The 21,797-nt window shown below is 55.0% G+C and overlaps 2 protein-coding genes across 3 annotated transcripts; both read left to right on the forward strand.

Annotated features, from left to right (window-relative positions):
- Positions 1–7,616: 7,616 nt before the first annotated feature.
- Positions 7,617–11,016, forward strand: Hmx3 (H6 family homeobox 3). The gene is made up of 2 exons (XM_021662198.2): positions 7,617–8,144; positions 8,752–11,016. The coding sequence occupies exons 1-2, from the start codon at positions 7,754–7,756 to the stop codon at positions 9,417–9,419; spliced, it is 1,059 nt and encodes a 352-aa protein (XP_021517873.1). The 5' UTR covers positions 7,617–7,753; the 3' UTR covers positions 9,420–11,016.
- Positions 11,017–13,553: 2,537 nt separating this feature from the next.
- Hmx2 (H6 family homeobox 2) lies at positions 13,554–21,344 on the forward strand. 2 transcript variants are annotated; one of them, XM_021662199.2, is made up of 3 exons: positions 13,554–13,686; positions 19,002–19,270; positions 20,153–21,344. In XM_021662199.2, the coding sequence occupies exons 2-3, from the start codon at positions 19,003–19,005 to the stop codon at positions 20,704–20,706; spliced, it is 822 nt and encodes a 273-aa protein (XP_021517874.1). In that variant the 5' UTR covers positions 13,554–13,686; position 19,002; the 3' UTR covers positions 20,707–21,344. The 2 variants fall into 2 exon arrangements, with proteins under 2 accessions (XP_021517874.1, XP_060237235.1); XM_060381252.1 differs by having other exon boundaries at positions 13,563–13,686; positions 19,002–19,207.
- Positions 21,345–21,797: the final 453 nt, after the last annotated feature.

Below are 21,797 nucleotides of genomic sequence, written 5' to 3' on the forward strand. Positions count from 1 at the left end.
TGGGAGGTGTACACTCATGTGTATGCATCTGTCAACTTTCTTGAGTTATGTGTCCTCAAGATGTGTGAATCCTGCTGCACAGTAAATTACACTAAAGCATTGACTACATAGAAGTTACTGGTGTCAATATGGAGTCATTTATGTTGAATCCAAAGAGAGAGAGAGAAGAGAGAAGAGCCATGGAGCCATGGAAGAGGAGCTGTAGGCACATAGGCCTATATCAGGTTGCCACAAAAAGCTCCCGCACAGATACCTTGTGATATATACTATTCAAGTAAACCATCGGTAGCACAGTTTTACAGGAAACCGTCTGCACAGGAATGCTTGCCCAATATCTGTGGGATGCTTTGAGTAAGGCTGGTCCCATAAGCTGAGACATTTGAATAGTTGGTTCCTGGTTGGTGAAACTGTTTGAGAAGTAACGGCTAGGAGGTGTGACCTTGCTGGAGGAGGTATGTCAGTGGATGAGGTTTCGTGTGCCCAATCTATTCCCAGTTACCTCCCTCTCTCTGCCTCTTTTTCTAGACCAGTTGTCAGCTCTCAGCTACTGCTGCAGCTCCATACCTGTTTGCTGCCACCATGCTTCCCACCAGGAGAGCCATGGACTAACCCTCTGGAATGCAACCAATCCCCAGTTAAATGCTTTCCTCTAAAAGTCTCCTTGGTCATGGTGTCTGCTCACAGCAAAGGAACAGTGACTGAGACAGTCTGACTCCAATGAGCTAATGCCAGTCACTACAAAGAAGACTCCATGACCATTGGTCTTTGTTTCAAAATGGCTTTTACTTGGACTTTTTGTGTGGGCACGTGTCTTTAAAAAGCTTCCAGATGAGGGCTAGAGAGATGGTTCAGAGGTTAAGAGCCCTGGCTGTTCTTTTTTTAAATATAATTTGTTATAATTTATTCACTTTGTATCCCAGCTGTAGCCCTACCCTCATCTCCTCCTAATCACTCCTTCCCTCCCTCTCTTCTTCATCTTCTCCCATGTCCCTTTCCCAGTCCACTGATAGGGGAGGTCCTCCTCCCCTTCCATCTGACCCCAGCCTATCTGGTCCCATCAGGACTGTCTTTCATAGTCTTCCTCTGTGGACTGGTAAGGCTGCTCCCCCATCAAAGGGAGGTGAGCAAAGAGCCAGCCACTGAGTTCATGTCAGAGACAGCCCTGTTCCCCTTACTAGGGAGCCCATTTGGAGACTGAGCTGCCATGGGCTACCTCTGTGCAGAGGTTCTAGATTATCTCTGTGAATAGTCCTTGGTTGGAGTATCAGTCTCAGAAAAGACCCCTAAGCCCAGATTTTTAGGTTCTGTTGTTCTCCTTGTGGAGCTCCAGACCTTTATAGGTCTTTCTATCTCCCCCTTCTTTCATGAGATTCTCTGCACTCTGTCCAAAGTTTGGCTAAGATAGTGAAAACAAGGAACACAACAGGAGCTTACCACAGAAGGCCTCTGAAAGACTCTTCGCAGTAGGGTATTAAAACAGATGTTGGTCATTCTTCTAAAGGTCCTGAGTTCAAGTCCCAGCAGCCACATGGTGGCTCCTAACAATCTATAATTTAATCTAGTGCCCTCTTCTGGCCTGCAGGTACAAATGCAGACAGAATACTGTGTAAGTAATAAATAAATCTTAAAAAAAAAAAAAAAAGCTTCCAGATGAGTAAAGTGGTAGCCTGTAATCCCAAAAAGTATGAGTTTGAGGGAAGAGGATCAGAAGTTCCAGGTAATATAAAAGAAGCTGAAGAGCTGTGCCTATGAGGGGACCCTGTGTGGCTTCGGAGTGATCACATCATTTCCCAACCGGTGAGCCTTGGGAGGGGATTGTTTCTAAGACTCGTTGGGGATCTCACACAACCTCTTTCTGAAAAGACTTTCCTAAAGGTGTCCTGCTTTGCTCCTGTGGGTTCTAGTGATTTTCAGAATTAAAGGACTGAGATATCAGCAAATCATCAGCCATAGACCCCCAAATAACAGACACTTTCATTTGTATTATGTTTGAGTGATGGGAGGCTTGCACACATGCTATAGTATGCGTAGAAGTGTGAGAACAACTTGAGGGAGTGTGTTCTCTCCTTCCATGTAGGTCCTGGGAATTGAAGGTCAGTAGACCTGGCCGGAAGTGCTTTTAACTGCTGAGCTATCTCACCAGCCATGAGACACTCTTAGAAAGTCAAGTCCTACGGAGAGAAACACAAACATTTGAAGTTCTTCCCAACCTCACAGGACCTCTAAAGAGGCTGGAGAGGTGGCCCAGAAGTTAAGAGCACTGGTTGCCCCTCGTTAAGCTGAGCGGGTGATGTCTATGACATGTACTCTGTTGCCTGCTTCTCATCACTTCACCCTAGCTGGGCTGCCTTGCCTGGCCCTAGTGGATGAGGAGGAGCTCAGTCCTGATAGGACTTAATGTGCTGGGGTGGATTGTGGGAGGGGGCTACCCTATTCTGAGGACAAGGGAAGGAAGGATGGGGAGAGATGGGATGGGGGGACGGAGGGACTGAGAAGAGAGGAGGGAGGGATTATGGTCAGGGTGTAAAGTAAATATATAAAATAAAAATAAAAACAGAAAAGAGCACTGGCTGCTCTTGCAGAAGACCTGTGTTCATTTCCTCGCACCCACACGGCAGCTAATAGCCATTGGTAACTCCAGTTCCTGAGAGACCCAACGCCTGCTTCTGGCCTCTGCAGGCACAAGCAACACATATGGTGGACAGACATGCATGCAGGCAAAACACATGCACACATATAAAAATTAAATAAATCAATCTAATGTTTTAAAAGGACAGTTGGGAGGTAGAGGCAGGAGAAACTCTGAGTTCAGGGCGAGCTTGGTCTACAGAGTGAGTTCCAGGACATCGAGGGCTACACAGAGAAACCCTCTTTTGAAAACAAAATAACCTCCCCCCAAAAAAAGCAAAAACAACAATAACACTCCAAAGACAGCTACCTGTGTATAACTGTGTGTGGAAGATTCCGATTTAGAAGGAGTGACTTGAAGACACACCAGAAGTGGCAAGAGTATGGCCATCTTTAATCTCAGCACTTGGGGGGCAGAGACAAGTGTATCTATGTGAGTTTCAGGCCAACCATAACTTCACAGTGAGCCCCTGTCTCAAAATAAACAACAAACAAATAAATAGATTATACATAGATAGATAGATCTTTTTCAAGAGAAAGCGAGTGAGAACTGGCCATAACCATAGCCAGCACTCACTACATACCCCAAGTATCTTCATAGCGATGCTGTGAGGCTGTGCTCCCCTGTGAGATCCATTCCCTTTTGCTGTGTAATCTTGTGCTTCAGTCTCTTCATCTTTCAAGTAGGAAAAATGATAACCACCTGCCTCACCCTGGGTTAGGGCCCAGTATGCGGTGAGGGCCCAACCAATGACTGATGTCTAAGATTAGCTTTACATGGTAATCTCCCTTATTCTCAGGGAGTCGTTAGTTATTTGGTCACTCTAAGTTAGTATGGGAGTCAAAACACATGTCATCAAGGACAACATGACTACAGTCCATCCCTGAGGGTTATATATTCCTCCGGGGCATTCATTAGCCAAAGCAGAGGTCTTTGGTAGTATCCCAAGCAGCATGGGGAAAGGTGGGCAGGGGCTTCCCAAGAGACAGGGTCAGAGTTTCCCTGGGGAAATCACAGCCCATTCTGCCTACAAATCAAAAACCTGTAAGTCGGGAGAGTTCAGTGGTAAAATGTCACCACCAGGAACAAGGCAAACCCTGACTGTTGGCTGTGAGGGCCTCCTTAGCTGGTTCCAACCCTTTCTGTAAGTCAGTGCATTGCATCCAGGCAGGACTCATCGACTCTGGCTGCAGAGGGAAGCGGCTTTAGTTGAAGTCTGAGAGAACGTGGAAACACTCCCCTCCCTTGGAGAACACCCTGCCTGCCAACTTGAGTGTGTGCAAACACACGTTTGACTTTTGTGTGTGAAAGAACAATTCTAAGCATTCCTTTGCCAAACCTCATTCTCTGTGTTAAAACTTTGGTGTTAATCATTAGTGTTCTCTAGGCCTTCTTTGCCATGTTGGCCACTGGCCACAGTAGACAGTGGTATGGAGACCAGACTCTGCACAGCCCAGTGTGCTGAAACCCTTCTGGGAGGCACTCATTGGTAGTCCTGTTCATGGGGAAGCCTTCAGGTTCTGTAAAATGTATCATCAAAAGACCTGGGATTATCTGAGTGTGCTTGCCCATGCCTGTAGTCCCAGCACTAGGGAGGCTACAGAGTGTCTTCCAGGGAAGCCTGGGCTGAGACTGTGTGCCCCAAACTCAACAACCTGGGTTTTCATTAAACACTTCACACACTGCCTTGGGAGGAGTGCTTTGTGGATGTTACCGGGTGTCTGAAGAGCTCTTAGCAAGCAGGCTAGTCCTCCACAGTAGGAACTGTGAATTCACCCACCCACCCATCCACTCATTCATCCATGTATTCAACCACCCATCACCTACTTCAAGAACTCAGGCACTAGCATTAGCCTTTGCTGAGACACCCCCTCGCTGGCCAACTGTCCACAGACTTCTAGAAAGATAAATAAGGCAGCACCTTGCCTCATGCAGCACGCATCCTGAAGCTCAGGCAACGGCAGTCGGGACCCTTTGTAAAGAAAAGGCTGCAAAGGGAAAACTAAAAGTCGGCCTTCCTAAAAGGAAGCAGAAAGCCGTCAGCAGAGTGAAAGGCAAGAAAGAAGGCTTTCAAAAGTGGCTAGATCTTTATCTAGAGCTTTCTTTAGAGGGTGATTTCTCCCTTGTTTTTCCCCCCATAACTCGGTTTGTTTGTTTGTTTTTGTTTTCTAAGTGCTTATTTTCTCAGGGTGGCAGAGACTAGGAAGGTTTAGGCTTTTAAATACTTCGCATTGGTCCTGTGTTTTTTCCAGGCTCTCCTGTAGGCTCACGGATGCCCCATAGAGGGCGCTGTTTGCCTGACTTTATATGGCGTATTGGTGCCGGCAAGTGGAACTGACTAGCTCGACTGTAGGGAGTGAAGTGCTATCGCGGAACCCAAGCCCAAGAGGCGAGCTTTTTCGAACCGGAAAGAAAAGCTCAAGTCTATGCTTTCCGCGGCTCAGGTCCAGCTGGGGATCCTGACACCCGGTAAAGGGACACCCCCCCATTCCGCGCGCCCCCGCCTCCAGTGAACACACAGGCAGGGACTCTACTAGCGCGCCCATCAGGAAAGGGACAAGCGTTGGATCAGCCCAAGCAGGCTGCTTCCTGCTGTTCTTGAGTCCGTATTTCTGGGTCCAGGCCCGGAACTACGATCAGTCAGAACCCACTTCCTGGGACAGAACGTCTCCCACGCCTGCGCGCTCGTGGGCAGTGGTTTGTTGTCTCTGCTGCTGTTTCTGTTTTTTGAAACTGGGTGAACAGGGTAGGCAGAGAGTAAGGTGGGCACTGACTCACAGCGACCGCCCTCTCGGAGAAACGGAAAGCGTTTCCAGTTTTCCTAGTTTAAAGTAGCCCCCTCCCCCGCGACAGAACTTTGGCGGGTGTGCACGCCTCTGCTGCCTTTCCCCACCCTCTGGGCGCACACACTCTTTGGGCTCCGTCTCTGCGCCTATCGGGCCACCAGCTTCGCTGTGTGCAAGCAGTGCGCTCCGAACCCACGTCGCCTGTACGAGCAAAGCGATTTCTGCCTCTGGGTGGAAATGGCCTCTGGCTGTCCAACACTGGTTGGGTGCCTCAGATACGGTCTCCTCTCTAGACCCCTTTTCTCTATAAAATTTGAGCGTATTACCGACCCTGCTTGAGCCTCCGGGGTTTGTGATTGGTTCCAACACGGATTTTGGTTGGTGCGCCCTTGTGCACTCCAGGAAAGCCTCGTGCAAACTCTAAGGAACCGTAGTAATCGTTTACGGAAGTGCCGCTTAGGAGGCAAACGAAGGGTTCCTTACAGCAGGTGGCTGTCAAAACTTTAAGCGCGACAGTCAAGATTTGGTGGAGGAGGCTCTGACGCCCTGGGATTGAAAAATAAAATAAGCCTGCTTTCCCATCTGGGGACCCCGAAACTGCCCAGTCTGCACTAGGCAGGGTTCAGCCGAAAGAAAAAGAAAGGGGTGAGGCGGGAAAGGCTCGGGTGTGAAGGGCGCTTCACCAAGGCTGAGGACAGACTGACATCCTTCTCGGGCCACGGAACTGTCTCCGGGGAAGGGACCCCACCAACAGTCCTGTTTTATTTGTCGCTGAAATCCCTCGGGCTTCCCGTCCAAGCCAGGGAGCGGTTTCCAGCTATTGCTCAGAGGCCCGCCGTGTTTCTCCAGGGACTTAGGGGTCCTTGGGACGTGCTGCAGGTGTCACTACCCCGGGCACAGCGCAGGAAGGTATTTCCGCCCCGCCTTTGGGTCCCGGCGCCTACATTAAAGCATTAGACCGTTCTAAGCGCCACCTGGGCGCTTTGGGGGGCGGGAGGGGAAGCGCCGTGTTCGGATCGCAGGCTTGAAGTTGGTCCTTGAGGCGCGGGCACCGTCATCCAAGAAAGAGCGGGGGATCCTGTGGAGTGCAGCGGTCCGCGCGGGGACCCCGGAACCCCGACAGTCGCACAGGGGAAGCGCGGGCGTCGCAGGGTTCTGTTCTCTCCCTGGAGCGCACAGAGCCGCGCGCACCCACACCCATTCCCACCAGATTCACATTGACTCTTGGATTCTCAGGACCGAAGGCCAAGGCTACGCGGATCCCCGAGGCCGCAGGAACAAGAATTCTCTTTTGGCCAGACGACGCCCTGGCCGGGGAACCCTAATTCCCCTCTTCTTGGCCGCACCCCTATTAGCAGGTTTGGGGAAAGAGAGCACTGAGTTGGTCCCGGGCCCGTGGAGGCCCCCTACTTCCTGGGCTCCGCACGACCGAAGCTCCCCAGCTGCGTGGGGGGCAGCTGGACTTTGACACGCCGGGAGGGGTGGGGGAGCTGCGGCTGCGGGCGGGCGCCGGTAACCCCGAGGTGACCCGGGCCGGCCTGCCCGCCCCTCCCCCTCTCCCTCCGGCAGGCGGGACAGCAGCCCGCAGGAGGCCGAGCCGCAGGGGGTAGAGGGAGGCGCGGGCTCCGGATCCTCGCGGATCGTTTGGCTCCAGCCCGCCGGGGGCGTCTCCTTCTCGGGGTACCCGGCGCTCTTCTGGCTTTGGTGGGAGAGCTCTCCGAGTGCCTCTTTAGCGAGAGCGCCAATATCCTTTTGTGCTAATAGGTCTGTCCTCATTTGCTGCCTAATTGGACTATATAAAGCCAATAACAGGCGGGCTCTCCTAGCCCCGAAGCCAAAGCGCCAAAATCCGAGGGAAGGCGAGGAGGGGGCGGTGGCGGAGGCGGCCGCGGGGCCCGGGCTCGGCTGCGCCTTGGCCGGCCTAATCCCATTTGCCATTGTACGCGCCCAATCGCCGTATACTCCCCGCGTTTAACTTGGATGACATTTTGATTTCATCATTAGCATCCGGCGCCGGATTGACGCATCCCCAAGCCGGGGACCGCTCTCGCAGCCTCCTCCCCAGGAGCCCGCAGCTCCCGGCCGGCCCCCTCGCTCCCTCGGCGCGGAGGCTGGGCCGCTCCCCGCCCCTCCGGACCCCTCCCCCCCATGCGAGCCCGCCCCGGCCCGGTCCCCACCCCGCCCTCCCGCGGCTCGATTCGCGCCCGGGGCGGCCCCGGACTCGGAGCCCCGTAGTCGGGTTCCCTTTATGGTCCTGATTTCCGGCCCCTAGCCTGCTCGCCCCGCCGCCCGCCTGTCCCGTTCCCTCCCTCCGCGGGACCCGGAGGACTCGGGGACCATGCCGGAGCCCGGGCCGGACGCCTCGGGCACTGCCAGCGCGCCACCCCCGCAGCCGCCGCCCCAGCCTCCCGCGCCCAAGGAATCCCCGTTCTCCATCAGGAACCTGCTCAACGGAGACCGCCACCGGCCTCCCCCGAAGCCTCAGCCGCCCCCACGGACGCTTTTCGCTCCGGCCTCGGCCGCCGCCGCCGCGGCCGCCGCCGCCGCCGCTGCCAAGGGTGCCCTGGAGGGCGCCGCGGGCTTCGCGCTCTCGCAGGTGGGCGACCTGGCTTTCCCCCGCTTTGAGATCCCAGCGCAGAGGTTTGCCCTGCCCGCGCACTACCTGGAGCGCTCCCCGGCCTGGTGGTACCCCTACATCCCCGCCGGCGGCCACCTCCCGCGCCCAGAAGGTACCGACCTCTCTTTGGAACTTTCGTTCTCCCTTTCCTTCCCCTCTACGGGCCCGATCCTATCCCCACCCGAGCTGCCACCGCAGCTGTAGGATGCCCCGACACCTGCCAGTCCCAGTTTGGCCAACTTCCTTCCCTCCGCCTCTAAGCCGGCATCTCCCCTGCGCGCGCCCGCCTTGCGAGGCCCGGGGCTCCAATCCCACTTGCTGAGAAAAGAGGTGGAGTTGGAGGCCCGGGCGCTGAGCTTCCCGGGAAAAGTGGCTCCCAGCAGGAAGGGGTGGCTTGGGATGGCCTGGGGGGATAGTAGGCCTGGAAGGCAGGGCTGCACCCTACTTCCCCCCTAACCTGGGGAACCTCTCCGCCGGCCCCCGGCACGGGAGCGGTGGGACAAACGCCGCGTCCCTGCTGCCGGCCCTGGGGAGGCGATGGGGACCCCGCTGCGGCCCGGGGGGGACGGAGCAGAACCACTGGGAGGCTGAGGCCCACGCCGGGAGGCCAGTGGGCGGGGTGCTCCCGCCGCCCCCACGTTCCCGCCTCGCTCAAGGTTGTGTCGCTGTGCTTGTGTGTCCGTCCGTCCGTCTGTCCGTCTGTCTGTCTGTCTCCCTAGCCTCGGAAAAGGCCCTCCTGCGAGACTCCTCCCCTGCGTCCGGCACCGACCGCGACTCCCCGGAGCCCCTGCTCAAGGCGGACCCCGACCACAAGGAGCTGGACTCCAAGAGCCCGGACGAGATCATTCTGGAAGAGAGCGACTCGGAGGAAGGCAAGAAAGAGGGCGAGGCGGTGGCGGGCGCGGCCGGGACGACCGTGGGGGCGACGGCGGCGACCCCGGGCTCGGAGGACTGGAAGGCGGGCGCCGAGAGCCCGGAGAAGAAGCCGGCGTGCCGCAAGAAGAAGACGCGCACCGTCTTCTCGCGCAGCCAGGTCTTCCAGCTCGAGTCCACCTTCGACATGAAGCGCTACCTGAGCAGCTCGGAGCGCGCCGGGCTGGCGGCGTCGCTCCACCTCACCGAGACCCAGGTCAAGATCTGGTTCCAGAACCGCCGCAACAAGTGGAAGCGGCAGCTGGCGGCCGAGCTGGAGGCGGCCAACCTGAGCCACGCCGCGGCTCAGCGCATCGTGCGCGTGCCCATCCTCTACCACGAGAACTCCGCGGCCGAGGGCGCGGCGGCCGCCGGGGCCCCAGTGCCGGTCAGCCAGCCGCTGCTCACCTTCCCGCACCCCGTCTACTACTCGCACCCCGTGGTCTCGTCCGTGCCGCTGCTCCGGCCGGTGTAAGACGGGAGAGGGGAGAGGGGGTGAGCGCCCCCGGCCGCCTTGCGGGGACCCCGGAGCTGACTGGGCCGGGCCGAGGGGGCGCCGGGCTGTGGCCAGCGGCCTTGGGTTCACTGCCTTGCCTCCCAACCTCCCCCCACCCCATAGCATTTTGTAAGTATTTGCAATGCATTTTTTTTTTCGTGCAATTCATTCCTATGAATTTGAGGCGCTTCTCCTCTTATTTTTGGTTTTGCTTACCATTGAGAGAAAACGGGGTGGGGTGTTGGGGGGGGATAAAGACAAAATTCCCAGGTCAAAACTTCCAACTGAAAGTTGTTTTTGTTGTTGTTGCTTTTTTTTTTTTTTTTTTTTTTTTTTGTAAAATGTTCAGATCTCCCCTTAAATTTCCATTGTGCTGTGGCTTGGAGGCGGAGAGTATTTTTACAGAAGGAAAACAAGCGAAAAGCTCAACTTCTTTTAGTTTATTCATTTTCTATAGAACTATTTTCAAAAATCCCAAGAGAGAATTCCTATTTTGAATTCATATTAATTATGACAGTCTGGATTTCCGGGTGTGGTTCTTCTCCCCGCCCGCAGTCAGTTAAAACCACGCTTTCAAAATCTAAGTGGCCTCTAGGAAGACCCCCACCCCACTCGGCCAATCTGTGGTAGTTAGCGTCATTTGTCTCAGTCCGTGACTGAAGGATTCTGTAACCAAAATGCTTAAAGGGTAAAGACAAAAGCCCCAAATCAGACCTCTAAATCAGACCAGCTCCACCACATCTGGCTGGGTTCCAGCGGTCTTATTTATCACTAGCATATATTTAGTGGTATTTCACTGGTCAGTAAATTGTTATTTAATATCACTATTACTACTCTGTTACCTGCTTGAGAGACTGGTCTCAGTATTTTTTTTTTTTTTTGGTAGAAAAAAAATTACATTTTATCCTGTCCCATTCTTACTTTGCAGCAACTATTGTGCTTTGACCTGTGCAATATTGTACAAATTTTCCCTAGGGCCCTGTCCCTTCCTCTGTGGGAGTGAAGACCACCACGCCACAGCCTAATCATTAAGTAGAGGGAAGGTTAAGCAGGAGAGAGGGGGAAGGAAGAAAGCAAGGCAGGTAGCGGTGCTCAAGGAAGAGCAAGCTGGGCAGAGTGCAGCGCTTTAAGTGAAGGACAATCAACATAGGAGAATCTTAACTTATTTGATAAATGTACAGTTTTCTTGTAAAAATCCACCCTTCCGTCCACAGGGCCCCTTGCTCTGGTTCCCTGTTGGCTACACCTGTTGTTCTGAGTAGTCTGTTTCCCCCTCCCTGCCCCGTCCTCCCCCTCCCATCCCTGTCCTCCCCCTCCCCAGTTCAGTCCCTTTTTAAGAAAACAAACAAAACAAAACAAAAAAAAACCTCCACAAAATATTGTTACACTTAATGTGTTGTGGAATCGAATTAATTAAAAAGAAAAAATAAGCCTTTCACGTTGCCAGAGTGTGTAACTTTGCATGATCCCCACCCCCCACCCCCCAGAGCAGGTGTCCAGGGAAACTCTTCTTGCCCTCTCTGACTGCCTCTGTGCTCTCTCAGCCCTACCTGCACTTACGCCCCTTAATCCAGCCGGCAGAGGAGATAGAGGCCGCTTTGTTCAGGACTAAGGGCGTTCTTTCCCCGGTACCTTCTGCTGCTGCTTTGAAAGGCTCCTGTCAGAGCAGGGAAGAATGAGGGATGGGAAGAGTATAAAAATCTGGGTTTATATCTGGCTTGCAAACCGAGTGAAATGACAGCCTCGGGCTTAAAGGCAGATGGTCTTTCTCAAGGAAAGACCAGGGCTTGCCTTCTCCCAAGCCAGGGTTCCTTCAAGAGCTTCCGAACAGAGCCTCCCTAAGAAGCCTGTCTAACACGGTGGTGCTTGAGGTTGTCCCCGGGGTGTTGGAGGAAAGAAGGGAGCACCAAGCTTGGAGTTCAGCTGAGTCTGGAGGCAGGCAGGTGGTTAATCCTAGCAGACGGACAAGGAGTTACCATTTCCAGGGCAGGGAGGTTTCAGCCGAGCTGGGAGAATGTCAGCGCTGTGGAGGATGTGCTACTGGCTGGGGCGGGATTGGAGCTGACTGTTCTCCCAGCCAGGCTCTCAGTACCCATCATCAGTACCCAAAGCTGCCTCAAGGGTAGCTAACCCGTGTGGATCCACCTGTCCTGGCCACCGCTGAGAAGCCTGTGTTTTCCTCGGGCTGCTGAGCTCTTCCTCCTCAGCACAGAGGCAAGGCATTCCGAGAAAACTGCTCTACCAGGGGAGTAGGTATATGGGTGTCCCTGGCCTGCCTGCCTTCAAGTTGTGTGAGGCGTGTGTGTGTGTGTGTGTGTGTGTGTGTGTGTGCTGAGCACACTCCTGGTGGTGTCCAGTTGGAGCTGGGGAGCCAGAAGCAGGGGCCACGGAACCGGAACCGTAAGGCAGAGAGCATTGCCACCAGCAGGACACAACCACTGGGGAGCGCCTGTCTGCCTGCGCTCTCTTTTCTCCTACTGTGTTGCCAAGCTCTTCCAACTCAATCGAAGCAATTGATTCTACTGTGGCTGAAATGCGACTATCGTTTTCTGTTGATGGAAAACTAGCCTCAGATAAACCAGTGTGCCTATTTGTGGCAAAATCTTAGCCTGGACCCCAGTGAAGATAGATCTGCCTTTATTTTCCTCTGGTTTGGAATAAAAACGAGGGCATGTGTCGTAAATGAAAAATAAACAGAATATCGGGGTCAAAATATGTTGTTCCTTGTGTTACCTGCAAACAGAGTGATGCCTTTTACTGTTGGCAATACTAACTGCGGGACAGGCCAGTAACAGCTCATTAAAAATAATGTTGCAATAGCAAACATGTCCTCGGATTTTACAGCCAGAGCATGATGTTATCAAATGCCAAGAAAATACTTCTTTATTTGTTTGGATTCTAGAAAACGGTTCTTGACTGACCCAGTCTTTTGAAAGTCAAGACATAACTGGTTCTCCAAGAGCACAGTTTATCTTTTGTCCAAGCTCCTTGGCCTCACTTTCCTTTTTGCCTGGGAGCTCTGGTGCTCTGGGCTGGTACCTCTCACCCCAAGGCCAAGGTGCAGCCCTGGGGGAAGAGGGTGGTGCTCATGCTGCCTTCCTGCCCAGTGGGGTCCTGGTGGTGGTGGTGGAGGGAGCCTGTGACATACATTATGGAATACATTATGGGATGGTGGAGGTGCTCTGAGAGGACGCAGTGGGTCTTTCTGAGACCTTCCTGTCAGAAGAAACCCAGTACAGGACTGCAGAGCAGGCTGTCTCCTCATCCTCATCTCCTCCCCCAGCTTCTGCAAAGATTCCCACAAGCTTCAAGAACCAGCCACCAACGAGGACCTCCTCAAATTCCTTTAGATGGTCCCTAAGGAAAGCCAGGGCAACCGGGATCTCCTGTTCCAAGATTCTGAGCGCTCACCTCTTATTTCATACTTTTCCTACTTCGGGTTGTGGATCCTAGCTTTCTCTGTGTCTACCTACAGCTCAGAGCCCGATCTTCACACCAGTCAATGCTCTGCTCATTGAAAATGATCTCACCTTCCACAGTGGCCACCAGACGGATGGAGGAGTGCAAAGCACACAAAACACACTCACTTGACAAAGCACACACGGTACCTCTCCTTTCTATTTCTCAGCGACACAAGCAGCCTGAGGTTTCTCACACACGCGCTCACAGTTCATGCTCTTTAGCATATGCACAGCCATGTGTGTTGCTCAAAGTGACTCCAGGTGACTAGTTCTCCCCAGTGGTCCCTGGCGAAGGTGAATGAAGAACATGGATGGGCAGGGAGCAGGCCATCTGTGTTCCCACCTCAGTTGCATAACCTGAAAAATTCCCATGTGGCAGGTTGGTCCTAGAGTTTCATCACAGGTCACGTGATCAAAGTAGCCTAACCTCACCACTCCCCAACCGGGGACCCTCACACTCCTGTGTGCCAAGGCTGTGGGAGTCCCCACAAGGCTCTGAGTCCCTTCAGGCCCTGGGAGAGCTCAGAGCCAGCCTGCAGACTGTTTCTGTTGGCAACACAGATGTATTTCTTTTATTTGGTAGTAAATAGAGCGGATGTGTGTACCTCAAACAACGGCAAGACATATAAAGTGCACCCCCGCCACTGTGCTCATTTCTAAGGGGCAAGGTCCCCTTGGTAGGTCAGAGTCAGAGACCACGAGGGGGGAGCCCCAGCGCACCCACCTCTCCTTGCCCGGAAAACTAGAAGTGGAGCTGGGGAGGAGGAAGAGAAGGAGGTGAAAAGGTGGGTGAGCTCTGTCTCCTTTCTGAAGCTATCCTGACTGGGCAACTGAGGGGAGAAGGGAGGTGCCATGGGTCTCTAGGGCTGCTCAGTCTGGGTCCTTCTGATATTCCCAGAGACCTAGCATCCAACTGTAGTGCCAGTACCCCTGTTTCCATCGCTCTGAGCCCATGGGAGATTGGAAGTGCCTTCCGGAGTCCTTGGGTGTGGGGGGTGGGGGTGGGGTTAGCCTTTACTGGCTGGGCTCTTGGCAACCTCAAAGACCCCATTTTAGCTTGCACGGTTCTCAAAGCCCAGTGACTGTCCTCTTTTAGTGACCCAAACTCAAACTCTGCAAAGTCTGACTAGGGTGGTCAGACCCACAGAAATCCCTGAGGCAGCCAGGTAGACTCCCCCCCTGGGGGGGGGGCTATGCCCACACGGGCCTTTACAGTGGCCTTAAGGGAGCCATCTGCCTAGGCCCTCCTATTTTTCTCCTGCTCACTACAAGCTGCTGTGCGGTCCCTGGATGGCTGGCCCTCCCTCCCTGAGTGTGAAACACCCACTGCGCCATCATGTACACATTGGAAAGCCTGGGAGAGTACCCATTTGAGTACACACCTGGCCTTTCCCTTCATAGAGCAGCTGTGTGTTGACCTTTTGACGTACAAATAGGGAGAAGGGTGAAAGACACACCCTCCCACAACAACTCTGTTTTAAGTGCTGGGGTCACTGCTGCTGGGATCTAGGATTGAGGTTTGAGCTTCTCCCACAGATCCCCTTCTCTTTGAAAGTACCCTAAGGAAAACTAGTAGGGAGCAGCTGCTGGGGTAGGGTCACAGGCTACAACCTTAGTCCCAACCGGGTCTGTAGATTTGCCTGAGACTCCTCCTGACTCTCCCACCGGGGACTGGGGAGCAAACCGCTACCTCACGCCTCCAGGAAGGAGGTGCTCACCGGTTAGCCCATGCTACTATCCCAAGGACCGAGTCTCTGGGGGAAACTGTGCAGTCTGGGATGCTGGCGTTGCCAAAGAGTCCTTTCTGGTTTCGGTGCCTGGAAGAGCGAGCTGAGAGAAAGGTGTAGGAGAAGAGTGGCTCCCATAGCAGTGAGGTGGAGTCACCCAGTGTCCCTCACCCCAGCGCTAATGTCTTAAAGAAATGTAAAGAATCCCCTCCCGAGTTCCTTCACCACCCTCGCCCCCCTTGGTGATGGAGTGCCAGCATCAGATTTTCATCCAAGTTCTATTAAGTGAAACATAGGTTGCAGGGCACCCCTTGATTGAAACAGTTTAAATTTTAATTGTGTTTTTAATTTGACATATAGTTGCAGAAAGGAATGACACTCCGTCGCCAAGGGGCGGTCGATTTTCTTAATTTCTCCCAGAGGAATTGATGAGTCTATCAGGCTACTAGATTGGAAACCCATTAAAGCTCTCTGGTTAGGCTTCTAATTGGAACTTGATGGATGTGGGGGGGGGGGGGTCGGGACTAGGCTATGCTGATCCAATCTTCATGACTTTCTGTTTTCCAATAAATTACACAATTCATTTTCCAGCCACAGATTACATAAATTGCACACCTCTGGGGCTCTCTTTTTCAAGTAGGGAGCCCTTTTCCCCAAAAGCCTATTGTGAGATGTCATTTGCACCAAAGAACGAACAGCAGAGGCCCTTGAATGAAAATCGAAACATAATCAACGTTTATACTTAGAAAATTTATTGAGATCATTTTCTCTGGTATTTCCTTATTTTAAAGTTTGGACGCGCCATATATCATAATCCAGTCGCGGAAAAGGGGCGGGGGTAGACTGTGTTTAATATTTATCGAAGCTTGATTCCAAGATCAAACTTGTTTATGACTTCATCTGTCATTTCGGAGGGAGCCCTCTTCCACTATTACCAGGCTCAGCCGGCCTATTTCCCAACTGCCGCAGAGCAGGGAGGATCAATTTTTATTAGGCTCCTCCGCAAGTTTGCTCTGGGCCGCTTTAATATTGAGCAGCCACATAATCTTGGGACCTAAACTTTAAGCGTTCTCTCAGTCTGGGAAAGTTTATCATTCCTTGGAACCGGGCTTCTGCCTGATTCCTGTGGGGAGGAGAGGGAAGCCCCTGAAGATTCTGAAAAGCAACTTCCTAGGGTGTCCGTTAAACAGAGAAGCAGGGAAGGGCCAGCGACCCAGAGACTCAAAGGGTGGTGCCAGATGGGGGCGGCCTAGTTTGAGGAACTGCTCAGCTTGGTGAAAAGAGCTGTAGTTGAGGGTTTCTTGGAGTGGGCTTCACAGCAATGTGAGACTGTGTGTGAAGGCTTCTGGCCTTTACCCACTTGGTGAAGTCTACGCCCCCCCTCCCCAAGCCTGAAAGAGGTGCTGGAATGTTCCTATGTTAGTCTTTCCCGTTTCTCCCTTGACTGAGTAGTGCTGGGGGGAGGGGACGTCACAAGTGACCAGCCGGAGGAAGGCCTTGAAGCCTCCCTGTGTCCATCACGTCCACTTATATGACTAGCTTAGTGTATTCTCTGTGCTGTGTGTGAGAGCAGGTGTCCCTTTGTCTCTCTGTGTGCGATATACTGCATCGATATGCGTGGGCGAACGAGTGTCCATGTAGCTTAAAGGTCTGGGTTTGAAGAAAGCCGCCCTCCGTGGACGACACCCTGGGTTTGAATAGAGGATCGAGGCAGGCCAGATAGCTAGCTAGCTCCCTTTTGCTTTCCAAAACCGCCTGTGAGAAGTTTGGTCGTCGTGAGGTTTCATAGCTCTCTGGTCCTGAGGTCTTTGCTCGGAAGTCATCTCCAATAGCCCCTCATTAGAGGAGTTAACTCCTCCGGCGCGCGGGCCCTCAGGAGGACCTTTCACTCTTCCTTCCGGGCTGTTCTCCAAGCCGACTGCAGCCCGGCTTCTCTCCTTTAATCCTCTTCCAAGAGCGCAGTAGTGACCGAGAAACAACCCTGCGCACCAATCTTGATTGCACTACTCGGCCTAGATTCGTATTTTCCAGAGCCTCAGTTTTCACATCTGTACAATGGCGGTAAAGATCCGAGTCAACGTTTGCTGAGGTTAAAACGAAGTGTCACGAACTGCCCCATCACGTTCACAGCACCCGATACTTTCTAGCTCAGAAAGGTTCAAAGAACTCTTGCTCCTCCGCTCTACGATTATTTTCCCATCCGTGTAGCTGGCTCCGACCCTCAAGTTGGCCACGGGGTCCTCTTGTGGTATTGATTTGGCTCTAGCCCCGATGACATCGCCCAGATGAGCATGCTTTTGAGAAGCCGAGGGTTAGTGAATGAGTTGAACATTTCTTTCTGGAATCTCCCTCTTTACCTCCGCGGGAGCGCGCTGGACCCGCTGAGATGAGGCCTGGGAGCCTGTGCCAGGGCCGCGCAGAGCAGGACGCACAAATTGTATTTCAGCGCCGGGTCCTTCCGGGTTAATGAGCTGACACCATGATTAAAGCTGACCATTTGTAATGTGTCTCGACCCCGCCGCAGAGCCCTGAAGAGGTTAATGCGGTGACGGAGGCCGGCACCTGCCCCTCGCCAGCCTCCCGGGTCTGGGCGCGTAGCCTCCTGGCCCTCCGCTCCCTCCCCTGGCCCTGTCCCGGCTGCGCCACCGACCCCTAATCAATTAGCCCATTAACGAGCCCTTTGAGGAGTTAAGTAGGGAGAGTTCCGCCACGGGCAGGGCCGCAGTCGGTAACTCACCGAGGCTAATGATATTATAAGCGCTTTACTCAATAACCCGGGAGCGGTGCAGGCGAGGAACTGCGCCGCCTCGGTGCAGTCTGGACGTGGGGACTCGCTCTACACTCTGTCTTTGCTCTTGGCTCACCTGGGGTGTGTCTAAGGAACAGGGTTCCCGGGACCTCAAGGCTGCAGCCACAAAGAGTGGGTTTGGCTGGGCGCCTTGGGCCTCGCTCTGTTCCATAAAGCTTGTGTAAATAACTGTCGCCTCAAATCCCTTTGCTTGCGCTGGGATGACTCTAGATCAGGTAACAGGTGCTCGGGGATTAAACAAGCAGGAGTCAGGGCTCAGAGGGAGGACATGGAAGGAGAGAACCAGGTTTTATTGAGCTCCTCCTTGACCTCTGAAAGGAAAACATCACATCAAACAATTTTTAGGGAAAAGTCTACAGATCTTGCCCAAAGACATCCTGTCCATGCTTGACAGGGTCCCGCCCGATTAAAAAACGTCCCCATAGCTACCTGCTTCTCTTCCTTCCATTTGTGGCAACTTTGAGAGCACCAGTATTTACCCACAAAATAAAAATGAGTTTAGTCGCACCGTGGGAAGGAGAGCTGGGTGGAATTCGACCGAGGAATTCGACTAACTGTTCTGCACTCCGAGGGTATGGGTTTCTGGCGCTCTCCACCTCTAGCTGACACCTCTTCAAAACAGGAGAAAGGGGCTGGGGTGGAGGACACTAAGGAGTTTGCCAGAGGGCAGAGATGCTTCTGCTGGGACCAGATTTGTTCAAGCTAGCACGGCGCAAACGGTGGCGTTGGGACGTGAACCGGAACTTTAGCAGAGGTAGGGCTCTCCCGTTTCCAAAATTCTGTGGTCCCTGTGGCCAGTGGGGGTCTGCAGGTGGAGGGCCGCAGAAGTTCTCTGCTTCGTGCCTCCTAGGAGACACAGAGAACCCAGAGAAGGGCATCTTTCTGAGGCCCCAAGCTGTTTATCTCCCCTACCCTAACGCGGCGGGAGACCCATAGCTCCCTGCCTGTTCCCCGGAGGCTGGCAGGGGTTCAGGGTAGCCTACGGGGGAGCATCTCGGATGGGAGAGAGCCCCACCAGCTCGAAGCCCTGCGCTGCCCCCGTTTCTGGACAGACAGGGGTGCGGAGAGTCGGGGTGGAGAGGCCAGGGATCCGGCTGCAGTCTAAGCCGCTTTCGGGCCCCGATGCCCCAGGCTGGACAGAGCGGCCGCGGCCGCGGCACCAGGCGTGCTCCCGGAGCTTCCCGGGGCTGCGTGCTCGGCCCCAGCTTTTTAAAAAATTCCGGGGCCGCTCCGCGGCGCTGCGATTGGCCGCGGCCGGGTAACCTCTATGCAAATGAGGCCGCGCAGCCTCCGCGGCGCCCGAGCCCGGTGGAGTTGGCAAGGCAGGAAGGGACACTGGCACCGCAGCTGGCGGGCTCCCCCAGAGCCGGGCCGACGGGGACCCGCGCGCAGCGGCCCGGTGCCTGCGCGTCCCGGCGCCGAAGGGACGCCTCGCCAGCCTCGTGGCCCCCTCCCCCTCGCCTCCCCTCCCGCCCCTCCCCCCCGCCTGCCTGCCCGCGCCACCTTCCACCCAGACCCGCTCTAAAGGGAGTTCTTGGTTTCCTCCGATTTCTTATGAACCCAGGATGGGCAGCAAGGAAGATGTGGGGAAGGGATGTCCGGCGGCCGGTGGCGTCTCCAGCTTCACCATCCAGTCCATCCTGGGCGGGGGCCCCTCCGAGGCACCGCGCGAGTCCGCCGGGTGGCCAGCTAGGAAACGCAGCCTGTCTGTGTCCTCGGAGGAGGAGGAGCCGGAGGAAGGCTGGAAGGCTCCGGCTTGCTTCTGCCCAGGTCCGCACGGCCCCAAGGAGCCAAGCCCTAAGCACCATCCCCCCATCCCTTTCCCTTGCCTGGGTAAGGATCGCCCGTCGGGAATCTGGCCCCCGGGCGTGAGCCGACGCGGTGTGTGTGTGTGTGTGTGTGTGTGTGTGTGTGTGTGTGTGTGTGTGTCTGGGAGGCTCGGGAACGGAGCACCCTCCGGTCCCAGCCGGGCTGCTGGGGATCCAGGCTAAGGGGAGGGTGCTAAGTCCCAGCCGTGTCTCCTCGGAAGGGCCGGCGTTAGGGAGGAGTAGAGGGCTGCTGGGGGCGTTTAGGGGAAGGATGGGCTGGAAAGAGCGAGAGCCGCAGCGGGCCAGGGGCTCTGCGGGAGGCACAGACGCGACGTGGGCCAGAACGCTTTCGCACGCCGGCTACCCCCTGTCCCGACCGGAGTTCTGCAGGTCTGTCTGTCCCGCAGTCTCTTTGTGTCTTTTCTCTCCGCTCGGTCTCTCCTCCAAGTTATTGGTACTCCAAAATGATTGACAGCGGTGCGATTCGAGAGGGTTCCTCCTGACCGCAGCTAACGGGGGAGAGCCAAGGATAGTCCTTAGCCGCTCTTCCAAGGAAAAGGGCCTGGAAAACTGATGCCACCTTATAAGGCTCAGTTTTTAAAATCACGTTTAAAAAAAACGGTGTTAATGTCCCCATTAAACCTTAAACCTGTTACCGCCTTTTCGTTCGTGTGACTGGGTGCAGGGACTCCCGGGCCCTGATTCTGTGGGACCCTCTTCTGCTGCTCCGAAAGGCCGAGGCTCTGAACTCTGGGCGCCGGCAGGACGCGGTAGACGAGGAGGAAGGGGTTGGAAACAGGGGACCAAGAAGGCAGGCCCCGGCCAACCTTCGGGTCCCGGGAAGGGCTGAGCGTCTTCGAGGCGGCGCCCCAACCCCTAGGTCATTCCGCGTGTGCTTCCCCTCCAGGTACCCCCAAGGGCAGCGGCGGCGCGGGGCCTGCGGGCTCGGAGCGCGCGCCTTTCCTTTCTCCTTCCCACCCGGACTTTAAGGAGGAGAAGGACAGGCTCCTGCCGGCCGGCTCGCCTTCTCCGGGCCCGGAGCGGCCGCGGGACGGCGGCGCGGAGCGGCAGGCCGGGGTGGCCAAGAAGAAGACGCGCACCGTCTTCTCGCGCAGCCAGGTCTACCAGCTCGAGTCCACCTTCGACATGAAGCGCTACCTGAGCAGCTCGGAGCGCGCCTGCCTGGCCTCCAGCCTGCAGCTCACCGAGACCCAGGTCAAGACTTGGTTCCAGAACCGCCGCAACAAGTGGAAGCGGCAGCTCTCGGCCGAGCTGGAGGCGGCCAACATGGCCCACGCGTCGGCGCAGACTCTCGTGGGCATGCCGCTGGTGTTCCGGGACAGTTCGCTGCTGCGGGTGCCCGTGCCGCGCTCGCTCGCCTTCCCGGCTCCGCTCTACTACCCCGGCAGCAACCTCTCGGCCTTACCGCTCTACAACCTCTACAACAAGCTCGACTACTGACGCGCCCTCCCGCCCGCCCGCTCATCCGCCCGCCCGCGGGCTCCCCGGGCGCCGGCCGCCGCCTGCAGCCGCCGGGAGAGCCGGGCGCCGGCGGCCTCCTCTCCGGGGCGCCGAGCGGAGCGGCGCTCGCGTCCGGAGACGTTTGAGAAATACACCATGTGTATTCGTTACGTCCTATTTATGGCCTCTTCCCCGCTTTTCTGTTCGTCTCGGGTATTTATCTGCGTTCCTCACGCCGGAACACCTGGCTCTCTCTACCCAAAACCCAAAGCAAGACGCGTTTGAAAAACTGTCTCGGAAAGGGAGATTCTCGGGCGGTGGTGGGAAAGAGAGTTTTGGCTGGTAGCAAAAAAAAAAAAAACAAAACAAAAACAAAACATCAGAAAACACAGCAACGAAACCGGATAGTCTTTCTCCCATTTGTACACCTGTATATATGCACATATGTGTGTGTTTGTGTTGTATATACAAGGACACACCGTTAGCCAAGAGCCAGCTAGGGCCTTGGCCATTGAACTAATCACTACTCTTCGCTCCCTTCATCTTGATGATGGGTAGGGGTGAAACGAGCAGAGTACAGATCTGTAAATATTTTTAAAGAGGAAAAAAAAATAAAACGTTTTAAACACGGTTGCTAACTTTGGTGGGACTAATTGTCCAGCGGGACAGCGCACGAAGGGGTCTGAATTTTTAGCGCCAGGGCATGCAAGATTCTGTGTCGTTGCCCCCGGCCCCCGCCCCCCAGGCCCTACAATCACCACGTGAGGGTGGGGTTGGGCTCGGAAGCTAAAGGTTGGGTTGGTGGGGCTGCCCAGGCAGCACGTGACTGCAGCTGTTTATTGGAATAGCACAGCTCCTACGACCCAGGTGTGCTGGTTGGGGTGCACTCCTGGATGGAATCGCGAGCCCGCGCCCGCCGAGAAAAGACAAAGCCTGGCTGCTGACCCGGTGGCCTCTGGGAATGAGCCAGGCAAGAATTTGAACGTCTCCCTGGTACTGGGATGTGTTGTTGTTGTTGGGGGGGGGGGGCGGTGCAGTTGTGGACGGAAGGTGCTCTTGGGGTCCTCCTGTGCCAAGTAAGACGTAGTGTG

This window comes from Meriones unguiculatus, chromosome 1 (genome assembly GCF_030254825.1).
Source record: "Meriones unguiculatus strain TT.TT164.6M chromosome 1, Bangor_MerUng_6.1, whole genome shotgun sequence".
Lineage (NCBI taxonomy): Eukaryota > Metazoa > Chordata > Mammalia > Rodentia > Muridae > Meriones > Meriones unguiculatus.